The 24052-nt window shown below is 35.8% G+C and overlaps 1 protein-coding gene across 3 annotated transcripts in view; it reads left to right on the top strand.

Moving 5' to 3' along the window:
• Positions 1-24052, top strand: part of LOC123525901 (SCO-spondin-like) — a 62316-nt gene that overhangs the window by 35047 nt on the left and 3217 nt on the right. For 2 of the 3 annotated variants that reach the window (XM_053537917.1, XM_053537915.1), the window contains exons 15-26: positions 512-676; positions 1004-1168; positions 9882-10046; positions 10658-10822; positions 11407-11571; positions 12959-13123; positions 13966-14130; positions 14928-15092; positions 15542-15706; positions 19031-19207; positions 19679-19825; positions 20308-20715. In XM_053537917.1, the coding sequence (XP_053393892.1) occupies positions 512-676; positions 1004-1168; positions 9882-10046; positions 10658-10822; positions 11407-11571; positions 12959-13123; positions 13966-14130; positions 14928-15092; positions 15542-15706; positions 19031-19207; positions 19679-19825; positions 20308-20715 (2217 nt within the window). The remainder of the gene's footprint in view (positions 1-511; positions 677-1003; positions 1169-9881; positions 10047-10657; positions 10823-11406; positions 11572-12958; positions 13124-13965; positions 14131-14927; positions 15093-15541; positions 15707-19030; positions 19208-19678; positions 19826-20307; positions 20716-24052) is intronic. The other variant, XM_053537918.1, reaches the window with a different exon arrangement.

The following is a 24052-nucleotide window of genomic DNA, read 5'->3' as shown; positions in this document are numbered from 1 at the left end:
AATAAAGTTTTATTTCAGTTTTGATAAAGCTATACATTTTCTAAAAGGTCTTCCAAATAACAAAACTGATTGCGAAGTATTGTTTTTTTTATCATAGTAAGATAATTTGATTTTATGTTTCCAGTGCGAATTCGGTGGCGTCATGACAGTTTATTAATACTTGTTATTTAGTTACTTCAGATGGTTAGCATGACCAGATATATCACTTATCTTCGTTAGTCTGCCGTTTTTCTTTGTTTTTTTTCTACCTTATTTCAACTTTACAGAAAGCATGTTAGAATTTAAAACAAAAGAAACCGCGATGGACCTTTAATGAGCTACAAAATGCTATACAAAATTCCCAGAGCAAGTATCATTCAGAAGATAAGAATATGTTCCAAGTTTGTAAATTAACAGTTGTAAGTTCCAGATTGATGAACTAGAATTCTATCGTAAATCGAGGTTACACGGTACGTTTTGATAAAAACTATACTGCAGTCAAATTTTATTCTAAAAGTTTGTTTTTCTTCAGTTGATGGAGCATGGACGCTTTGGTCGAAATGGAACGAATGCAATGTCACGTGTGGAGGCGGAACTTCAAGTCGTTTCCGGTTTTGTTCTGAGTCTGCGCACGGGGGATCAAACTGTACAGGACCATCAGAAGAGTTTAGAGACTGCAACATTCATGAATGTCCAGGTAAGCATTTAAGTCATGTATTGCTGTGTGTATCCTGTTCCAAATACTTTGTTTTACCGTTTAACCCATAGAATGTATTTACTTTTTCTGTTTGATTTTGCTACCTCGATAAGAATTTTATCGGTACCCAAAAAACCTGTATCAATATTTCACTGTATATTCGTAGCAACCTAGGGTAAGAATATACGACTCAGTTCACTTAAAAATGTGACCGGTAATAAAGAAGCCAGAATTTGTATTCATTGACCCAAGCTTTGCTGCGTTTTTTATGCTTTTGGTAGACTGGAAGCCGGAAAATATTAAATTCTTATAATACAATTTGAACAGTTGATGGTGTGTGGGAGGCTTGGAGCAACTGGACAGAATGTACTCGCACTTGCGGCACTGGTGAGCGACAGAGATTTAGGGACTGCGATGGGCCATACTACGGTGGTGCAAATTGTACAGGACCTTGGGATGAACAAGAGACTTGCAACACACATGAGTGTCCAGGTAATATTTTTAGATACAGATTCGTTTGTTTCTTCTTTTGTGTGGTCAGGCAAACGTCCATTCCCTTGTAGCTACTCTTTTTGGTATTTTTCATAAATTTAGTATTTACTGATAGAAATGTGTTGACTGTAGGTGGTTTGTTAAGTAAGAAATTTGCAAATGTACACACACAATTAATGTTGATTCCGTTGCGTACCAATAATATTTTTGCTGGCAGTAGATCTTAATGAATTTTGCAAAGGAAACATGTATATATACTAGCATTTGATTAGGAGGCAATTGCGCATGACTTGTCTCAGCCTTTGAAATACTCAATTATATAATATATATCAAGTAATTTTATCAAAATTTGCCTTACAGATACCATTTGATATATATATGGGAAGAAAAATATCTGGATTGAATTCTTCTTAAAGCCAATTTTTATACATATTAAATCGGCCTTTTTGAATTATAAATCCAAAAATATATTTGGAGAATATTTTTATTACTATTATTGCTATAACTGTCCTTGTTCTAATTAAAATTTCTATCAGTATTATTTTGATTATCATTGTAACTTTCATTATTATTATTGTTATTACTCGCATTCAACATTTTATGAATATCTTGATAGCCAGTCAAATTTATATGCCAAGAAATTAGAAATGTTTCTTTGAAATATGAAATTCATTTGACATTTAGAATGTACATCAAAGTACAAATACTCAAATGTATGCAATGAAAATATTACATAAAGATTTAACTACTCATACCTTCTGCGCTTATATTTAAAGAGCTGACTGGTATGTACTCGAGTCAACTGTGCTCAAGAAGTTTCTATTGCACAAGTCATTGTAGTTTTATTCTAGACAATTGTTCGTATTCTTAAACTTTTTGAATGAATTTTCAGCCTACATTTTTCCAACACCGTTATACATTTCTGTCACATTTCTTTCTTATTCATAAAACCTTTTATCATCTTCGTATATTTTCACATTTTAAGCATTTTTTCACTGTCTATTTTATTAACTATTTTTCTCTATTCTGAAAAAAAAAGTCAACGGTGAATGGGGTTCTTGGAAAGTTTGGTCTAGTTGTTCAAAATCATGCGGTGGCGGCAAGCAGCTGCGGGTTCGAGTCTGCTATGGCGTTTTACATGGCGGCATTGATTGCATCGGGCCGCAGCAAGAAAATCGTAACTGCAATATACATGAGTGCCCGGGTATGCGCCTGTAGTAGTAGTAGGCGTAGCATTAGCGCTATCCTAACTTGTAACCATGGTTATATATAACATAGGAAGCTTTGTAGAAATATTGTTTTGTAGCTCGCTTTTTTTGAATATTGTGAAATAATGTCAAAACATTTGAAAACGAAGGTTAGTGTATTTTTTTTATATTTTAAGCTCGATTATTTTAAGAATAGGTAGAGCCATTGCACTCAGCTGGCCGTCTGCGTCTGCGTCCGCGTCCCAGTTAGGTTAAGTTTTGTATATAAGCTGACATCTCGGTAACCGTTCGTTAGAATGAACGGAAGCTTCACGCACTACACTCATAGACATTTATAATCGGTCACCTATGATTTTTATACATTTCGTTAAGATTACGCTGAAAATAAAACACTAAAGTATATCACACATGGTTGATTTAAGCCATTTTAATGGAAAATTACCCTCACGAATATTAGCAATAGGGAACAAATGTAAGTTTCAGTCGTGTAATTCAAATATTATCCAAGTTACCACAATTACAACAGTAACCGATTATAAAAGTCTATGAGTGTAGTTCACGTTGATGAACTGACATGTAGTGACAGGTTTCTAAATCTTATGTCCGATTTTCGATCTAGTACATTTGGGTTAAGTTTCTTTTTGCATTTAAGGTGATATTTCACTATCCCTTATGGTTTTTGATTAAAACAACACACTTGTTCACTGTGGTGATTAGACATGCAGTGTACAGGTTCAGTAATTGTATTTTGCATTTTTACATAATTATTCCCATTTTTCAACTTAACAGTTTTTGGATACGTTTGGGATGCACAGTTTTGCATTTTTATAAAGATATGGTTCTTTTTTGAGCTTTTATAAGCTGGTGTCTCAATACCCACTAATTGAAATGGATTGAAACTTCACACACTGTAGTGATCTGACATACAGTGCCTAGGTTCAGTAACTTTGTTTTGCATTTCTACAAAGTTATGCCCCTTCATTCAACTTTTTTGGAGACAAACTTTTTGAATAGTCGAGCGTAGCGCTACTGTCCTCTTGTTATAGATACTTTTAAATACAAAATGTCTCCGTGTATTCCATCGATTTTCAGAGAAACGTTTACTTTTTTAGGGTAATCATAATGCAGTTCCTTGCAAAGATTTTGTTTCTATTTATATACTTTTGAATGAAAAGAAGAGAAAAAAGAAAGTATCTACATGCATCGTACTGTGGTATATACTTCTACAGAAGCAATACGGCTAACATCTGTAATATTATACTATAATGTTATTAATCAAGCAATTTCATATTGGCCTTGTTATTTGTCCAAGGGTAGTCGTATTGGCCCGAGGCCGTAGGCCGAGGGCCAATACGACTGCCCGAGGACAAATAACTAGGCCAATATGAAATCGCTTGATTAATGATAATATTATTATTCAACTTTCAACTGTTGGCGGTAACAGTATAAGAACTCTGTGAGTTACCTTATGACAGCTATGCACGTTCAGGTGAAAAATCGTGTCAGTCTTTGACAAGTTGTTTACAGTTTAGACGTATTTTAGAAATCATGATCATTTTCGCCAGTAAAACAGAATGAGTTGTATGTAGGTACTTGAGAATAATTTTGAAAGATACTTTTAATGCGACAAAATCAAGAGTAACTAGAACATACCTTATTTTTTGGAATTCCTATTTATTTTCTTTAGCGAGTACCATACCATTTGAACTGTGATAAAAACTGCTTTAAAAGTCGTTTCCTTTTAGGCTGCAAGCAACGAGACACAAAATTATACACATATGTGTTGATCAAGATAATACAACCAATCAAGCACATATTATATAGTCCCATGCCTCGTTTAATTCTTATCCGAAATTGTTTGCAGTTCACAACTGACACTCTTGTTCGCCAATTTATTCATCCACTTTCCAGCACTTGAATCGCTATTTATCATTGCACAAATAGTCCACACTATCAAAATGTCTGTTAAAGATAAGTCTCATCCTTTTAATTAATCTGAGTTTCCATATTTTCTTATTATTTTCCTTGACAACTGCTAGAATTTCTGACAGGAAACACTTGCATTTTACACAATACCGAATAAGCGAAAGTACCGTTGTAATCTCCGAAGACGTACATCCCGCTCAGTCATACTTGGTTATTAAATTCAAACATGTTGGATGACTTTTTTTTATCAAAATGTGAAAAAAAATGTAATCTATAACTCTGATGTAAAACAAAATGGCGTCATTTAAAAATCAAACGGAAGTGGCTTCTCCGTATTGGCCCTCTCTTTTGAACCAATCAAAATACTTGAATTCCGTATTGGCCCTGTTTTTTCGTATTGGCCCTGTTTTTCTCATATTGGCTCAGTTATGTTTTGTATTAGCTCTGTCTGTTTCATATGATGTTTGCAATTGATCTAATACAGTGTGTAATATTGTAAAGTTGAATAATAATATGTATTATACTATGCAAAAGTGGTTATATTTAGTTGCAGCTTGATTTCGTTTTGCTTTGTTTGGTTGTTCATTTTGTAAAAGCGCCCTTTTCATGGTAAAATGCATTTGCGAAAACAGAAAATTACCGCTTGGTGAATAGGAACTGGTGAGTAATTACCAAGGTATACAGGTCTCATCATTCAGAGGTGGGACATGGCTCTTAACTAACGACAGAAGATGTCAACACTAAAGTCTGCAATTATTTAAAAAAAAATATTTGAAAGATTAATTTTGTCTCCCACACCACTGTGGTGGGAGACTTATTGATTTCCCACACCATTGTGGTGGGAGATATACTGATTTACTCCTGTCCGTGTGTCTGTCTGTCACAAATCTTGTCCGCACTCTAAGTCGAACATTTCTCATCCGATCTTCACCAAACTTGAACAAAATGTGTTTTCCAATAAGTCCTCGGCTAAGTTCAATAACTAGCCAAATCGACCCAGGCACTTCAGAATTATGGCCCTTGTATTACCGAAAATCGCTCTGTCTGTCTGTCACAAATCTTGTCTGCACTCTAAGTCGAACATTTCTCATCCGACCTTCACCAAACTTGAACAAAAATGTGTTTGCCAATAAGTCCTCGGCCAAGTTCGATATCTAGCCAAATCGGCCAGATGCCAGTATCCGCACTCTAGGTCATTGGTGCATGGTTGACTCAGATACATAACTATTCAGATGATTAGGCAGTCGTGGGAGGCATGCGCTTTTCTAAAAAGCAGCTCTAGTTGCTTTGTAATTTTAGTCTGAAATATATTCAACTGACATTGAATTATTCAAATGTTATGTTATCGATTTTATATCCAGGTTGAGCGCGAAACTATTGTAACTGTATAATATGAAATAAGGCACTGCCTCAATCGGGAATCGATCCGACTTCACCTCATCCCATAAAGCAACAGCAGAACACACGGTAGCGCCTTCTCTTCTTCTTCTTCCTCGTAACTTCATCCCTCTTGATGTTGAGATTATGCTATTTTCAATCTTGGCGGGGAATATCTCGTATTTACCGCTTTAGTCGTTCGTTTTCTTTTCAGTCATTACAGTTCATCAGCTTGCCCACAAATATGCGTTTGTATCAATTTAAATGTAGATTTTGGAATAAAAAAACAACACTGCACATATCTGTTCTGTTGTGCAAGACGTTGCGGTTCGGACAAGTTATGTGAACGCTAATTAGGCACACGGAAAACGCGTATTCTTCCAAAACTCCGAAGTCAGACGCTCTGTGCACGTGCCGGAAGTACACATTTTTTAATTCGATAGTATATTTCATTCGGTAAATCGCATGTTACCGTAGAGGGATCGGATCGATTCCCTATAAAGAAAGTACAAGATATAATAGTTTCGCGCTCAACCTCGATATATTCAGTGATGTCAGAAACAGATTTAAGGAGAAAACCCTTGAGAGTCCTTTCGTAAGGTTTATGTGTGTAGGCCTAATAGTTCAATCTAAAATTAATTAGATTTGTCCGCCCAATAAAGACTTTTATTTTATACTCTTCTGTGAAATACTGAAATTTATCAGTGAAATAAAATTGATATTTTCACTGTTTCAAACAGTGAAAATATCATTTTTATATTTCACTGGTACGGAACTATACATTTGAATGCGAAATGATATGAATTATAAATGATAGGAAATTCCTTGAAAAATATTCTTCAGTAAAGGTTAAGATGTATTTAAAAAAATAATAATAAGGATCATAAATATTTACATTTTATCATAATAAAATGTCAAAGAAATCAGAAAACATAATAGAACTATTTATAGTTTTTCTACAAAGACATCCTGACATCACGACATTATCACGTTATGGTGCGTATCACGTGACGTTGTGCGGGCAAACTGAATATAATTTGGTTAAAACTATTAAAATGCATAAAATAGATAGAAAATTTGTTTGTTTCAGTGTAAGATCGAATCCTAATCCTGATCTAGTTGCTCAATCTTTCACCGACACAATAATTTCTAAAGCGTCTGAGGTGATTCCTAACAACACTGTTACTATAAGGCCAACAGATGTTTCTTGGATGAACAATAACATACGAAAACTCATACGTAAACGCAACAAGATTCATAAAAAAGCTAAACAACATAACACGGGAACAATCTGGGCAAAATTTAGAAAAATCAGAAATGACGTCACTAAAGCCATCAGACACTACAAACAAGATTATCAAAATAAACTTATCGAAAGAATAAACTCAGACAACATATGTGCAAAAGACTAGTTCAAACTATATAAGCAACTTACCACAAAAAAACCACCAAATAGTCTACCTCCACTTAACCACAACAGTCAAGAAGCAACATCAGATCAAGATAAGGTAGAACTGCTTAATAACTACTTCTGCTCACAATCCAAGCTTGATGATAAAGATGCCTCTCTTCCACCAGTTCCCGACACAGTGGAACCAGTCCTTTCTAGCATCAACATAACTCAAGAAGATGTCGCAGATGTAATCTCTTCTATGGATCCCTCTAAGGCTTCTGGTCCAGACCTGGTCAGTCCTAGACATCTTCGCGAAGGTGCACCTGCTTTGGCACAGCCTCTGGCAACCTTCTTTAATACACTCCTTCGTTCCTCAAACTTTCCGTCACAGTGGAAACTTGCTGACGTTACTCCAATCTTTAAGAAGTCTGACCCCTCTTTACCATCAAACTACCGACCGATCTCACTCCTCAGCTGTATCGGGAAACTGATGGAACGCTGCGTACATAAACATATTTACAACCACTTAATCATGCACAATCTCTTAACACCAAACCAGTCTGGCTTTGTGAAAGGCGACTCCACAATCAACCAACTATCTTATCTTTACAATGACATATGCCGTGCTCTTGATGAAGGTAAAGAAGTTCGTGCTGTGTTTTGTGAAATATCTAAAGCGTTTGACAGGGTTTGGCACCGCGGTCTTCTTTACAAATTATCCCGTCTTGGCGTGAGAGGTTCATTACTGCAATGGTTTTCTTCTTATCTTTCCTCTAGGCGCCAGTGGGTCCAATATATAGAAATTTCTCTTCATCATGGTCTCATGTCCCAGCTGGCGTTCCTCAAGGCTCTATACTAGGTCCCTTGCTCTTTCTTGTATATATTAACGACATTGTTCAGGAAATCGGCTGTAAAATTAAGCTTTTCGCTGATGACACGAGTCTTTATATTGTTGTCGACACTCCGGAATCTGCTGCAACGAAATTAAACAAAGACCTCGACACTATCTTTTCCTGGTCAAAATCCTGGCTTGTGTCCTTTAATCCTAACAAAACGGAATCCATGATCTTTTCAAGAAAGACGGCAAAACCCAATCATCCAGACCTGCTTTTTAATAACACCTTGATCCCCGAAGTTCAAGCACACAAACATCTAGGAATTACTCTGTCTCATGAAGCACGTTGGAAGGCCCACATTTCAGTGACGCTCGACAAAGCGTGGTCAAGAATTGGCATGCTTCGGTCGCTGAAATACTTTCTGAACCGATCATGTCTAGAGCGTATGTATATTTCTTTTATCCGTCCTCTTCTAGAGTACGCTGACGTTGTCTGGGACAACTGCTCGAACGATCTAAGCAAGGAAGTTGAGTCCGTCCAAAATGAAGCAGCCAGAATCGTTGCCGGGGCAACTAAATTATGTAATTTGCAAAAACTTATCCATGACCTCGGTTGGGAAACTCTTGAATCTAGACGGAAAAAACATAGACTCATCTCTCTTTTTAAAATGAAAAATAATCTTTGTCCTGATTATCTCTGTAACCTTCTGCCACCAAGTAAACAGCCCCAATACAACCTAAGGCATACCAATGACATAACACCTCTCCGCCCTCGCACAACTCTATACTCTAGTTCATTTCTTCCAAGAACTATCCAGGAATGGAACTCATTATCTGAAGACGTCCGCACAAGCACGACAATAGAAGCATTTAAGGCTTCTCTCAACCGTACCCCACGGCGAACCCCCAAATACTACAACTCTGGTACCCGTCTTTGTCAAATCCTCCACGCTCGCCTGCGACTGGGATGCAGTTCTTTAAATCATGACTTGTACAGAAGGTCGATTGTAGAGTCACCGTTGTGCACCTGTGGATCGGTCGAAACTGTTAGCCATTATTTACTTACTTGCAGTAACTATATACAATTACGCCAACGGTTCCTTTCAGATATCCCATGGCCGCGGACCCTTAATAACCTCTTGTTCGGGAACGAACACCTATCACTTAACGAAAACACCCTTCTCTTTGTCAAAGTACAAAAATTCATCTTATCAACAAAGCGCTTTGATATGTAATCTTAATCAGACGACCTACCCAGTGACCATCCTTGTAACCGTGTGCTGAATTTACTGTGTTTGTTTTTTTATCCGCGCACTCTTGTTGTTTTCTTTTTCAAAATTCTTAATGTCTACCTATTGAAAAAACTCACTTTTTGCTACCTAATAATATGCATATATTGTCGTAGTATTTCATCTTTTCTAAATCCCACCATCAAAAGTTTCTCTTTCGTACCTCATCTGCATTTGTTACACGACCATGTTGCTAACGCATCTTTGTACTTGTGTAAATATTTCTCAATGGAGAAGAATTCATAATTATAAGTTTTTGTAAACTTGTTTTCTAATCCATTCATGTACAAATTCATGTATATTGTTATATGTGCAGTTTTCTAAATAAATACTGTTTAAACCAAGATCGAAATGTATTTCACTCGTGAACACCATAATTTACATTTTCACTCGTGGCTGCGCCACTCGTGAAAATATTGCATTATAGTGTTCACTCGGTGAAATATATTTCGATCTTACACTTAAACAAACAAATATCCTCTATGGAATGCACAAAATAGCCGAAATAACATGGAACGATAACGATATAACCGGAAAAAGCTATGCTGTGCAGTTAATATTTGATGCTTTTCAAGAAAATAATTGGTACCAGTTACCGAAATAATTTTTTTTCGTCCATATTTATCTGCGTGGGAAAATGATTCGACAGTACACGACATTATTTTTCATATTATTTTTTTTTCAGTGGATGGCGTCTGGAAAGAATGGGCGTCATGGAGCGCGTGCAATGTCACGTGTGGCGGAGGAACGCGCTGGAGGTCACGTGATTGTGAAGGACCATTCTACGGCGGGGCTGAATGTCCGGGACACAATATGTCAACTGAAGCTTGCAACACTCATGAATGTCCGGGTGAGAAAAGCTTTTTATTTTAATTCAATTTTTGAAGGAAATCTCTTTATTTCTGATAAACATCCATAGAAGAAGCAGACTTAATTAAAACCATTTTAAACAAAACTCTGATACATCAAGTTAGTTGGATATTGCTTTGTAGTTTTAGAACATGAAGATAAGTGTTATTAACATTTTTGTAAAACTTAAAGAGCTTTTGAACGCCCCTATTTTCTAATACAGTTAAAGCCAATTATACTTTACCGCTAGCCAAATATCCATTTACAGCTTGACGAGTGAGATATTCATAAGAAAAAGTACAAACCACAGTATGAGTGGGACTCGAACCCTGGGCCTTTAGTCCGTAGAGGGGATGGGGCGGGTGGGGGTGTGCAGGAACTAACAAGTCCATATAAAAGGGTCGGCAAAGATATGGCCATATCATACCAGATGGTTTGGATATTTTACAGAATTTTGAGACGAGGGACGAAACTTTTTAGCGGGCCCTTACCTGTAAACTTGTGTAACATAGAGGTTAACCCAGTCTATGATTTATCAGTATCACACTTGTCGTTTGTCTAAGTTTAAAAAGTAAAAAACAAAACGAACAAACACTATACGTTTGTTTTCAGTCGATGGAGTATGGACCGACTGGACCGGTTGGGAAGAATGTTCTGTCACGTGCGGCGGTGGAAACCAGTCCCGATTCAGGAATTGTACGGGACCGTTTTACGGTGGAGCAAATTGTACTGGCGCTTTTGACGAAACAAGGGACTGCAACACGTTTGAGTGCCCAAGTTAGTGTCATGTGTCATTTTTTAAACAAAATATTACTATGAAAGTTAATTGTACTGGTACCAAATAGGAAAACAAGTATCACAGGTTTATGATAGTATATCCTTACGTTTGCAATATTCACTATTTTAGTGTTATATTAATGGCAAGAATTGAGAATTTTTCGAACAGTTATTGCTGGAGAGATTCAAATATGGTAGTGATTGTAAAATTAAAGATGCTCTTGTATAATCTTTTAAACCCATGTTTTTCAAATATTATAACATGAACTACCTGTTATGGCATGGCTTTTTAAATCTGAACTTGGTCCAGTTGTTCGAAACTTTAACCGGCTGATAAACTATCCGACGATTAAATTTTGATTCAATATATTACTCTTGGTTTGAAAAAAAAACACCACTAGTATTATGTTTGAAGACTTTTAGTTTTCACAGTCCTTAACTCATGCATTTGTTTTTTTCTTGTACTTCTAAAATGTCGAAATATAAAGCTAAAAGTCAGTCTACCCTTAGCTTAACCGCCTGTTAAAATTTCGAGCAACTGAGTCCTGGAGTTTATCCAAGATCGACTGGTAATATCTCTTCAGTTGACGGTGTGATGTCTCAGTGGTCAGGATTCTACGCTTGTAACGTCACATGTGGCGGTGGAATACAGTGGCGTAACCGGACATGTATCGGTCCGTTCTATGGCGGCGCGAACTGTACTGACCCTCTAGAGGACTCGAGAGATTGTAACAGCCATAACTGTCCAAGTTAGTGTGTTTAATTGTTTTCATCTTTACCAAATTAAACAATATTATATACATTGAACATTTTATGAACAATATTAGGCCTAGCAAAGAAAAATATCATGAAAATCTAATGATTCCACGTCCAGGTAAATTGTTCTTTTCTTTGCATACGTATTTGAAAAGGGAAACTGGCGTTGAAAAAAACTTATATTATCAACTAGAAAAAAGGATTTTAAAGACATATACATAAAGCACAATTTCTGAATTATTACATCCTCTTTTTTACACTCCGTGAAGTTACAATGTGACAGCAAACGTCCATACTTTTATACATTCCCCACATTTGAAAAAGGAGGGTTTTATTGTTTTGGCCCACTCCGACCGTATGTCCACCTTCCGGTTGATAGACCATTTGGTTTCCTATCAATACGTAGAGCTCTGTCTCACAATACTTGTAGTCGGGCTTTCATAAGACGATTGGCTGTGGTCTGTGGATGACCTACATGTATATTGTTTCGTGGATAAGTATGTTAAAGGTCAAGGTTACAGAGCGTCCAGACTGAAGACATTTTCCGCTCAAAAACTACAGAACCCTTTAGTCTGCAGTCGTCAAACTTCATCGATGATTGCCTATTTTCAGTAGGTGACTCCTATCGTCTGAGGGATCAATACGTCAAAGGTCAAGGTCACAGTGACCTCAATTTCATTTCAAGAATTAAGGAACTCTTTAGGCCACTTTCAGTAAAATGTTTTGAAAGATTGTCTTTTTGGTGAGTGGATGATTCCTATTGTTTTTGGGATCAGTACGTTAAAGGTCAAGTTCACACTGGGAATAGTTTCTGCTCAGTAACTAAAAAGATGCTTTGACCTACAATCCAAAAACTTCATAGTGTGATTACCTGTTGCCACTAGATGCATTGCCTCCTAATAAATTAGTAGGTCACAAGATCATAGTGATCTTGGGACTATACATGAGACAGAACATCAATTTTGGACATACGTGTTTTACAAAAAAATTCCAAAATTTCATCTCAGATGTGTGACGCCAATTTTTACGTCTGTTTCATGTGCGTTGTCGCTTTAGTTTGGTACAACGGCGCTATTTTCTTTCTTAATTAGGGTAAATAACCAATTTTATTTAAGTCATGTAATAGCTATATGCGTGTGTGATAAAATTTTGAGATTTACATAGAGAAACTTTTACCCATTTTTTTCGCGGAATAATATTGCACGACTGTAATATTTCCGCTGCAAAACTTGAGCCTATTTTTGCATACAGTCTAATTACCTATAATTATTCTATATGCTTTGATAAGATTGAAATATTTAAAGGCTTTTGGCAACTTACATAGATTCTATATTAAGCTACTGATAACAAATAAATACAAGTATGTAAATCTATTTCAAGTCGATGGTGTTTATAATTTATGGTCACCTTGGGAATCATGTGACGTCACTTGCGGCGGCGGTATACAGTGGAGAAACCGGACATGTGATGGCCCTTACTATGGCGGGGCCAAATGCGAAGGACCCGATAAACAAAATCAAACGTGCAATGATTTCTTCTGTCCTGGTATAGTATTGAACTTGTTTTTGGCAAATCTACAGCAAGCTAGTTTGCATGGATACTTAGTGTTATAATTGAGTTGCACCATGAGAAAACCAACATAGTGCATTTGCGACCAGCATGGATCCAGACCAGCCTCTATACTATTCGTTTTCAAACCCTATTGCAATTAGAGAAACCGTGAGTGAACAGTATGAATCCTGACCAGACTCATGGTGCGGCTCAATTAAAATATAATAATACTTTGATAACCATACTTTTTTTTTTGTTGTTGGATTTTACGTCGCACCGACACATGATATATGATATGGCGACTTTCCAGCTTTAATGGTGGAGGAAGACCCCAGGTGCCCCTCCGTGCTTTATTTCATCACGAGCGGGCACCTGGGTAGAAAACCATACTTTTGGGTTGCATTTCTAGTAGTTACATATGTCTGTTATTTGAAAAAAAAGTTAGTGTTCAAATTCCATTGTGCATATACTAGTACAGATCTCAGTTTCGGTCTTTACCTCATTTGCATATTTTCCTCATTATTCAGGTGACGTCTTTCGGTCCTAACACTTCTTTGGTCTGACAGCTCAGTCAGAGTCATATGGGTCTCAACAAAGTGTATCGCAAAACCTCTTTATAATAAAGCTAACTTTCATTAGATGCTTGCTTGTTGAAAAAAACTTAATCAATTTTAAAAGTACATTACGTTTTAAAAAAAAGATTTATATTAACGAATTAGGCTAGAAATACTATGTAACGGTCAAAACTCAAAACCATACTATTAACCACGTTACAAAAAGGCTCTGTATTAATAATTTTGATATTGTATGTAATCTTATTTGATGCTTAATTACAGTGGACGGAGTTTGGGAGCCATGGACGGACTGGGACGAGTGCAGCGTTACTTGTGGTGGCGCTGTCCATTCTCGATACAGGAACTGCACTGGTCCTTTCTACGGAGGGGCAAATTGCTCAGGCCCTGCAAAGGAGAGCAGGGACTGCAACACGCATCATTGCCCGGGTCAGATATACGCCACGGAGACAAAATATTTCGCGTGCTTTATATTAAAAGCAGCCGTCAAAACATCAATTAAAATTTGAAACATTATTCTGTTCTGTTTAGGAGAACTCAGCAAAAAGGATCTAAATGAAAACAAAATCTACTCTCAAAGTAGTTGTTTGATTGGCTGCCGCGAAATAGAAGTTCTTGCAGGGGAGACAATCATGGTTTCTGGCTATGAGATACCAGAGGCTATGCGTGTGTCCCTTCATACCTTCTGTTTATTCATTTTACAGCATGATTAATGTGTGAAGTTTCGACTCGAGATAGTTATAGGGAAATTACATATTTGTTGTCACTACCACGTGATCAATGCATACCTAGTTTCTTACCTTCTGTTCACTAAAATTTCACTCATTGTTGTATATCTTCACTGTTTGAACTTTAAAACTTTTACTATACATTTAGTTTTACACATTAGTGTTTCATGTTTAATAAATTCATCTTTTACAAATGATAAATAAATTCGGAAGCCACAGTGATATAAATTTAATAATAATGTATATAATTATAGAATAGTAAATGTTAGTTGAATGTATAACTGTAGACAAAATATAATCAATTTTGTTTTGTTTGTGCGTATATATACAAATGTATATATTTATACAAGTAGATTATAGATTTTATATAACCGTATCCAGATTTTTATGTTTTGTAGATATAAATATTTTCAGGGTGTATATTTTGTATCATACATAGTTACTGATCCTGTTTGTGAGCTACTTTATTGTTCAATCTTTATTTAAATCGGCTTTCAGTCGACGGCGAGTTTAAAACGTGGGGATCGTGGTACGAGTGTAACGTCACGTGTGGCGGAGGCAGACAGTGGAGAAATCGGTCATGTGAAGGTCCGTTCCACGGCGGCGCCGAATGCGCAGGCCCATTTAACGACTCCCAAGCTTGTAACGAACAAAACTGTCCGAGTATGTATACATTTTTTTCCCTTTTATATAACAACTTTACATATAGATGATGAAAAACAAGAAAATATATAGCGATATTTTTATGCTGAAACTAATCAGCATATGCCTGTAGGCCTATATCTTGTTAGTATACTTTGGAAACAATTTAGTCAAATTGTCTTGCTTCGTCTACAGTTTTTCATAACTAATTTGTTATGACGTATTTCTTTTAATAGCAAGTTAAGTAGTGCCAAAGACGCATAATTTAGGAATAGTGTACTTTTTGCTGTCAAAAAAGATATGATTCAGCTGAATTAAATATTATACTATCAGAACAGGAAAGTATCACCCTGAATCACACTTAAACTGCCATAGTGGTCGAAAATGTGAACTAACTTTTTTTGTAAATAATGGTAAATCCTTCGTTTTATTCTTTAATACATATGCGGACTGACTTGTTTTACCTTCAGTTGACGGAGTTTGGGAAGAATGGCAGGCTTGGCAAGGCTGCAGTGTCACTTGTGGTGGAGGTCAAAGGTTGAGAGATAGGATATGTGATGGCCCTTACTATGGTGGTGAGGAATGTGACGGACCAACACAGGAATCCGGAGAATGTGGAACTGCGTATTGTTTGAGTAAGACATTTTCACCGATCAGCTTTATGTGTCACAGGGTGAGAAAAGTGTGCAGCGAGATAGGTGCTCTAACCCGGTGCAACAGAACACCTTTCGGATGATATGACGACTAAGCTACACCGGAAAGCTCACACATTTTCTCTTAAATGGTATTCTAAAATATGACGTGTAATATTTGTATGAAAATACGCCTTTATTATCAATATCAAGGTCTAGGAGAGAAAAACAACGGTTCAATATAAGCTTGGTTTTTGCTTACTGAGTCATGATTGCGATGTTGGAGTCGAATTTTGTACGTTTTCTTGTATTATTTGAAAAAATAACATCAGCTCATTACAAGAGAAGACAAAGATATTTTCTTTCTGTCACGTCCCCACTTTTTTGTCAAAATAAGGAGAAAATTGAATGAGATATAATCTAAACTTCCTAAATTCTCACGTGTTTTATTGACAGTTTTATTTTCGCGTCATTTGATCGTCGACTCGTGGGGAAATGTGTTTTTTTATGGATTGTTTGTAAAACTGTTACCTCAGATTTAAAAGGTTAACTTTGCTCTGAGTCTGAACATGTAAGATTAAATCTTTAAAATCAAACACTAAGTTTTTAATCAAACAGATAAAGGATAAATACAGGGCTTCAGACGTTGAAGACAAAGTCAGTTGGTACTGGTTCTAATGTCATTTTAGCTCGACTATTCGAAGAATAGGGGAGCTATCCTACTCGTTCCGGCGTCGGCGTTAGTGTGAGCGTCACACAAATGTTAAAGTTTGCGTACCACCCAAAACATTTTCAAAGTCCATTGAGGTATTGCTTTCATATTTTGCATACTTGTTTAACATCATGACCTCAGTCTGTAAAAAGGAGCAGACAACTCTATCAAGCATTTTGACTGAATTATGGCCCCTTTTCGACTTAGATTATGCGTATTGCAATGTTAAAGTTTGCGTTCGCGTACCACCCCAAATATTTTCAAAGTCCATTGAGATATTGTTTTCATATTTTGTATACTTGTTTACCATCATGATACCAGTCAGTAAACAGGAGCAGACAACTCTATCAAGCATTTTGACTGAATTATGGCCCCTTTTTGACTTTGAATATGCTTATTGTAATGTGAAAGTTTGCGTACCACCCCAAATATTTTCAAAGTCCATTGAGATATTGCTTTCATATTTTGCATACTTGTTTACCATCATGTGCCCAGTCTGTAAAAAGGAGGAGGCAACTCTGAATTATTGCCCCTTTTCGACTTAAAATATGCTTATTTTAATGTTTAAGTTTTTACTCATAGCTTATACTATACTATCAAGCACTGAGAATAGTTGAGCGCGCTGTCAACTGACAGCTCTTGTTCATAAAACAGATTTTATAAAACTTCAAACCTTGGTATCAGTTGGCGATGTTCTTGGATGGACGGCGAGAACTCTTCATGTCTGCTCAATGAGTTTGGGTTGAGAAATTGAAATGAAACTTGATCAATAAGTAGCTTATAATAAGACAAATGCTGTGATCGCAAATTGAGTTTGTGGATTCAATGTTAAGAACACTATTACTAAAATTAGCGCCACAGTCTTTTTTTTTTTTGTTCTGGGCCTATTCAGTGATGCTTGGCTCTTTGACTGTGTTTTGGTTGCTCTGTGCTTCAGGGAAATCTACCAATACCTCATTTATTTATTCCGTCTTGATGTAGTAGTCAAACGTGTTGGTGTGCGGTTCATTTTTAGTGCGCATATTTTAAAAGGAAACGGTTCAAACTTCTAAGGTAATGGCTTTTATTTATCAAAGTCGATGTTACCGTTGCTAAATATTTGGGTAAACCGAAAATTAAGTCCATTTTCGCATTTTCGCAGATAGAGAAATCTGGTATTTCATTGCTTAAATGTTGGTTCGCCATACTTGTTGTAATACATGCACTATATATATGAGTTGTAACCTTAAAACTTGTTTATCACCAAAAGCTGAGTAAGGTGATCAGGAACTAAAACAATTTTGTGCATTTGCTTTGTATTATGTCTCTTTATGTACTTAAACAGTATTAAAAAAATGTCGACATTTCTGTAATACAACAAGAGCTAAAGCTTTGAAACTTTTCACAATTGTTTGTCATCAAAGATGAGTATAATAAAAGAAGAGCAATAAACTTATTGCGAATTTTGTCCGAGTAATGGCCCTTTTGGTGTTTTTTTTGTAATAAAAAACGAAACATGATCAAGGTCAAAGTCAACGTGCTGTTTAAATGGTTTTTAAAAAAAATCTGGCCCCGTGTTCACAAAACATTTTTCGATCTCAGCTGAGTTTGAGTTTGAAATTTTGATATCAATTTTACGAAATCTTCAAGGTTAAATTTCAACTGAAGCTGACCATAAATACTAAATGGCCACTTGAAAAGGGGTATTAACTTTAAATTCAGTTTTAACATGCTATTTAGATAGAAATGACATATCAAGTTTCATAATCAAACTCAGCTAAGACTGAAAATGTTTTGTGAACACGGGACCTGGTTTTCATGGAATTTCTACGTCTCTTGTTGATTTTAAAGAAACGATATGAATCATATTTATGTATAACAGATTTAACAAACAGCATTGAGAATAAAGGTTGTTGTTGAATAGCAGGTGAGATGATTTTAAAAGCACTGTAAAAGTCTGCTTAATGAATTCAAATGAGATATAATGGAAATTTCTTACACATTGAATCTTTGTATTAATAGGAATACAATGTTCTTTGAGCCATGCCATGAGAAAACCAACATAGTGGGTTTGCGACCAGCCTGGATCCAGCATGGATCCAGGACTTTCAAAGACTACTGGGATAAGAGAGACTGTTAGCGAACAGCATGGATCCTGACCAGACTGCGCGGATGCGCAGGCTTGTCTGGATCCATGCTGGTCGCAAATCACTGTGTTGGTTTTCTCATGGCACGGCTCATTTATCCTTTATATAGTTCTTTTTCAGATGATATATCTATTTTCGTTTTCAGGTATAACATCAGTAACAATTAAGAATTCTCTTGTCTGCATGTCTGTTTCTTGCAATTAGATTTTCACGCTTAATGTTCTTCTACTAGATGTTTTAAATTCTCGTATGACTAGTTCAAATTAAGATTAAAGATGGGGTTTCGAATTTTATCTCGTCATATTCTATATAGTTGATATAATTAGATTTTCCGATATGAAAGCTTGTTTATACGAATTAAATTATAAATGCGTAATATTTATTGACTATAAGAGGTGTTTACCTCCCAGAGATTAATTATATATCAAATTTCATGGAATACAGAAATATACATGTAAAAACTTTCACATTATTTGATACTTTAAACAGTACCTGGAGACTGGTTCCCGTGGTCGGAATGGACTCTATGTACGGTTACATGTAACAGTGGATCAAGATATCGCAATCGAACTTGCGACTGGGAGTCTTATGGGGACCTTACCGACGCCTGCCAGGGTCCTAAAGAGGAAGTCGGACACTGCCATACTTTTCCATGTGAACCACTAGGTAAAATGATACGAGCTATGGCTCATTATATTTTAAATTGTTTTTATTCTACAGAGACAGCTATAAAATAAAAAAGCATTCATTAGTTATTGCCATTTGTTTAAATATTTTTTTAAAATAGTTTCAGACGAATTCGAAACTTACACAACTATATTATTAGTTCTTTTGTCTGTCTGAAAATAATTATGTTGTAGGTGAAGTAAACTTATTGCCACTATAGAATTACGTTTTTCCCTGGCTCCCACATTACCCCCCTTTCCTTAAATAGCCACGCTGCTAGTCAGAATATCATCTGTAGTGGAATTGTTGATATCTGTACCAAACTTGGAACTTAGTTACCACAGGAGTTGTCTTTACAATAAATTGTACATTAATTATTATAATTACAAAATGATATAGCTTTTGGAGGAAACAACTCGTCCATACATTCCAGTCTCATTTTGTTATCTTTTATCTATTTACTTTTTTCAGCTATACACTGTGCAGACTGGGCTTCGAGAGGTTTGAACCAAAGTTGTATTGCTGATGTAGACCCAGACGGGGAAGACAGTGTGTACGGACCTGTGCAAGTAGAATGTGACTTTGACACAGAACCTGGAAAAGCTGTTACGATTATACGTAAGACAATATGATAATAACCTTCTATAACTGTAATTTGATTGCCAGATAGGAATCATTTATATTTTTGCTCCAACGTACAATGTATAATTCAATTTTATTGAATTTATTTTTTATTTTTGATTTTATTACAACAGCTCATAATGCTTAACATCTTTGATCATCTGTCCGAATAAGGTTACTGCCTGAAATAACCGCAGAACTCAAATATTGTTGATAAGGTAGGTCAAATGTTTATCCACCGCTGACTAATCACGAGGCTGTGATGGGTATTACCTTAATTTCATCAGTCCAGCCCCCCACCTACCCTAGTGCTGTTTTCATTAATTCGTGTGGAAGTAAGCGGGGCACTTTTTTTTCTAAACACGTCGCATAGGCCTACTGGTAATTATCTTAAGAGGCCAAAGGTTTGAACAGCTCAGCTGGTCAAAATGATATATTAACATATACTTCTAATTCAGACTTACATCATCTTTTCTCAGATCACGACCAAGAGAATACAACACAAGTACAAGGTTACGAGGGTGCAGGAATGTACGAGGCAATTCTGACATACACCACCGGGTGGGGTGAAGCTATTAAAATAGTCGACGAGTCTAGCGAGTGTGCGCAGTTCATGCGATGGGATTGCAAGGCAGCCATCATCCATAATCCATTTGACCCAGATACCTTGACCACTTTCTGGAAGAACCGAACTGAACAATCACCTGGTTACTTTGGTGGTGCCACACCCGGAAGTGGTAACTGTGCTTGCGGAGAAACGAATTCCTGTTTTAATACATCTTTACCATGTAACTGCGATGTAAATGACGCTGTTTGGAGATTTGACGAAGGTTTTGTCACAAATAAAGCCGAATTACCAATTCACTCGTTTTATGCTGGGGACACAGGTTTGTACACTCTTCCATTCTATCTTACTTGAATACCTTTATTTATTGACAGGTTATATATTTTGCGATACAAGACTACTTAATATTAAATTCATTTTTACTTGTTTTATTTGCGTGACCAACAAAAGCAGGAGATATCATAATATTTATCCTGAGACCAGTAAAATACATAAAATACATGCAGCAAATAGATGAAATACGTTATTGTAGACCATATGAAAGTTTTGTTACTGAACAATGTAAATTTATCAAAGTAATTATTCAGAACTAACAACATGAAAGAACGTCATATTGGTTAATTGTGAAATCCTTAAATGAATTATAAAGGTTTTTTTGCGCGGATCAAGTTGAAAAAGATAAGAACCAATTGTTTCCGTGCTACTTGGAAAGTTAGGAAAATAAAATTGACTTTGAACACTTGCATAAATGAAATGATCTAGCAGTCCTGATTAAATTATACAGGTAGTAGCTCATTAGTGCTTTGAAATGGTGTCATATGCTTTGATAAAACATCGGTATGTTTGAATTCGGTGTTATATCTGATCTATCTCTAAAACTATCAAAGTCATATCTCTTTTAGTTAACTTGCTGAGACATCTTGTTTGATAGATAGATAGATTTACCACCCATAATTTATAAGCAGTTACACATGCCAGTTGCGGTGAGTAACACAAACAAAGCAGTGTGATTAAAATTAGTTTTAGCTCGACTTCTCTAAAAATATCTTTAGCATTTCTAACTACCCATTCGTTGGCACCGGCGTCGGCTTATGCAACGGGAAAGTTGTAATGTAAGCTAGTATCTCAAAATCCATTTACGGGAATTGGTTGAAACTTAACACACTTGTTTATTGTGATGAGTTGTTCCTTTTCTGTCCCTTGGCTCAACCAAACGTGATAAAAACAAGGCTGTTATAATACATTTTATCGGCGTCGTCCATCAAGACTTATTTCCTATGTCCTGTAAATTTCTTGATCTATCATTTATTTTCAGCTTTCGGAGTGGTTAATCAAACATCAGCTAGCTGAATCAAACGCTTGTGTCTAAGCTGAGTTCTGACCAGTTCATTATATATAAATGAATCTTAGCTACGTCATACAAAACTGCAGTGCGAAAATTTAGTAGTAGATCCATTGACTTCACATTCGCAATTTTAAGTTGGTACAGAAATGTTAACAATAACTTCAGTCAGTCTTATTTGCATAATTTTCATTTGTACAGCAACATTTTGATATGTCCTGTCCTTATTTAAAGTGTTAGTTCTGTGTCAGAACATACTGCTATGGATGGCGTGTGCGTAATTATAAAACACAGAAACAGTTGAAACACACCTTAATCACTGCTTTTAAACTTATTATTATGTAGTTGTCTTGTAAGGTGAAAAGAAATAGGGAAAGACAGATCTCTTATTGAACTTTTCAAATTTATATTTACTTTATAAAATTAATAACATTTTCACAACTTAATTCATAACTTAATTCTCAATAATAGTTAAAGGTGGTCAATCACATTTAATCAACATTTAATGACATTTTTTACTTTTTGTATATTCTGGTAGAGAATTATTTAAGGAACAAAAAGACCGATTACATAGAGTTAGATTCCTATTTGAAATGTATATTTTATTATTTTTATAAAATTTTGTAATTACTTCCCTTTAATATGAAGGTATATAAAAAGCTGGGTATTTCTTTTTATTTCGATACAATGTCTAGTTTTACGTTTGCATTTGAAAGACATATCAACTATTGAACAATCTGAACCAAAATGCAAGTTTTAAAGCTGTGTGTAGCTTCTGAATTCATTTATTTCCAATCTATCTTGGTTGCGCAACCAAGATAGGCAAAGGGAGGTAATAATAATTTTTCAAACTTGCGTTTCTAATGAATTCCATCTAAATACATAATTTTTAATGCAATTATTTTACAAATATATTACAATATGTCTAATATTTATACATTTCCTTAGGCAAAGTATGCTTATCAAATTTATACTTATGATAAAATAACTCTGTCTTGGTTGGGCAACCAGGATAGAAAAATGAAATTTTAAAAATACCTCCAGTGAAAATCTAATTTGTATTAAGTGTTAAGTGAACATAAATGAGTGTAAATGATCAGATGCTAAAGTTTCGAACAAATCTGTTACATGGCCAAAATCTGATTATCCACCTTTAAGTATTTGAAGTGTTTTACCACTGACACCTAGTGTAATTAGTTTTAGCCATAAACTTTCTATTAAAAAGTTAAAAGACTTGTATAGTAGCACAACTATATTTGCATTTAGCAGACTGGTGTTCAGACCATATGAAACAAAAATGTTATCACTTGTTCCCATATTGGCAGTCGGTTACTTTAGTGTTAAATTACGGTCCATTCGCTCTTTCCGAGTATAGTATATAGTAAACGCTTGACTTTAATAGTACTTTAGATACCAGGTAGACATAAAAATGACATATCTGCAATTTGTAGGTAGAGCTTAGCTGCGATGTTTTCACTTTCTTGCAAAAAAAAAAACCCGACTTGTAGGTAGAGCTTAGCTGCGATGTCTGCACTTTCTTGCAAAAGACGACTTGTAGGTAGAGCTTAGCTGTGATGTTTGCACTTTGTTGAAAAAAAACGACTATCAGCACAGTGGTTACTGGACGTGCTAAATATCATTTTGTCCGTTAGTCCATCTATGCGTCCTTCCGTCAAAAAACCGTTTCAGCATTATATCTTTTTTACCAACATGAAAGATTCTCATAGATTAAACTGTTCAGGTCATACGTTGAGACCAAACCCAACATATCTGTTCAAACAACAACATGAGAACCATTAGTTTGCCATCGAAAATGCAATTTTCGGTTTAAGGTCAATGCCCCATGAAAAGTTTGAATATCAGTTAGGCAGAGTGGCGCGAATGGAATACATGAAACATAACCATGTATTTCGTACCAACGCAAATTGCTAAACTGCGATTCATATCTTACAATGAATATTCATAATTTGTTTTGTCTGATTACATAATCAGTTGTCGCATATTATCCCTAAATCGACAAAACCGTGAGCAAACGACAGCTGTTGGGATAGCAGACGTTCTAACGTCATGTTTCTACGAACGCTTCCATAGCTATAACGTCATGTTAAATGCATGTCTCTCATATGACCACGTGACTAAATACGAAGTTGATCGGTTCGAATGCGAAAGCACTGCCTTTGAATATATCTTCATTAACTCTTACACAATTTTAGTAATACTTAGCCGCTAAATTGATGTATATAATGTAACTAACGGCCATTTGGTTGAAGGACTAACTCGTACAGTGTAATCACTAGTCAAATAGTCAAACTTTGAT

This window comes from Mercenaria mercenaria, chromosome 3, assembly GCF_021730395.1.
Source record: "Mercenaria mercenaria strain notata chromosome 3, MADL_Memer_1, whole genome shotgun sequence".
NCBI lineage: Eukaryota > Metazoa > Mollusca > Bivalvia > Venerida > Veneridae > Mercenaria > Mercenaria mercenaria.
This window is presented reverse-complemented; position numbering and strand designations above follow the sequence as displayed.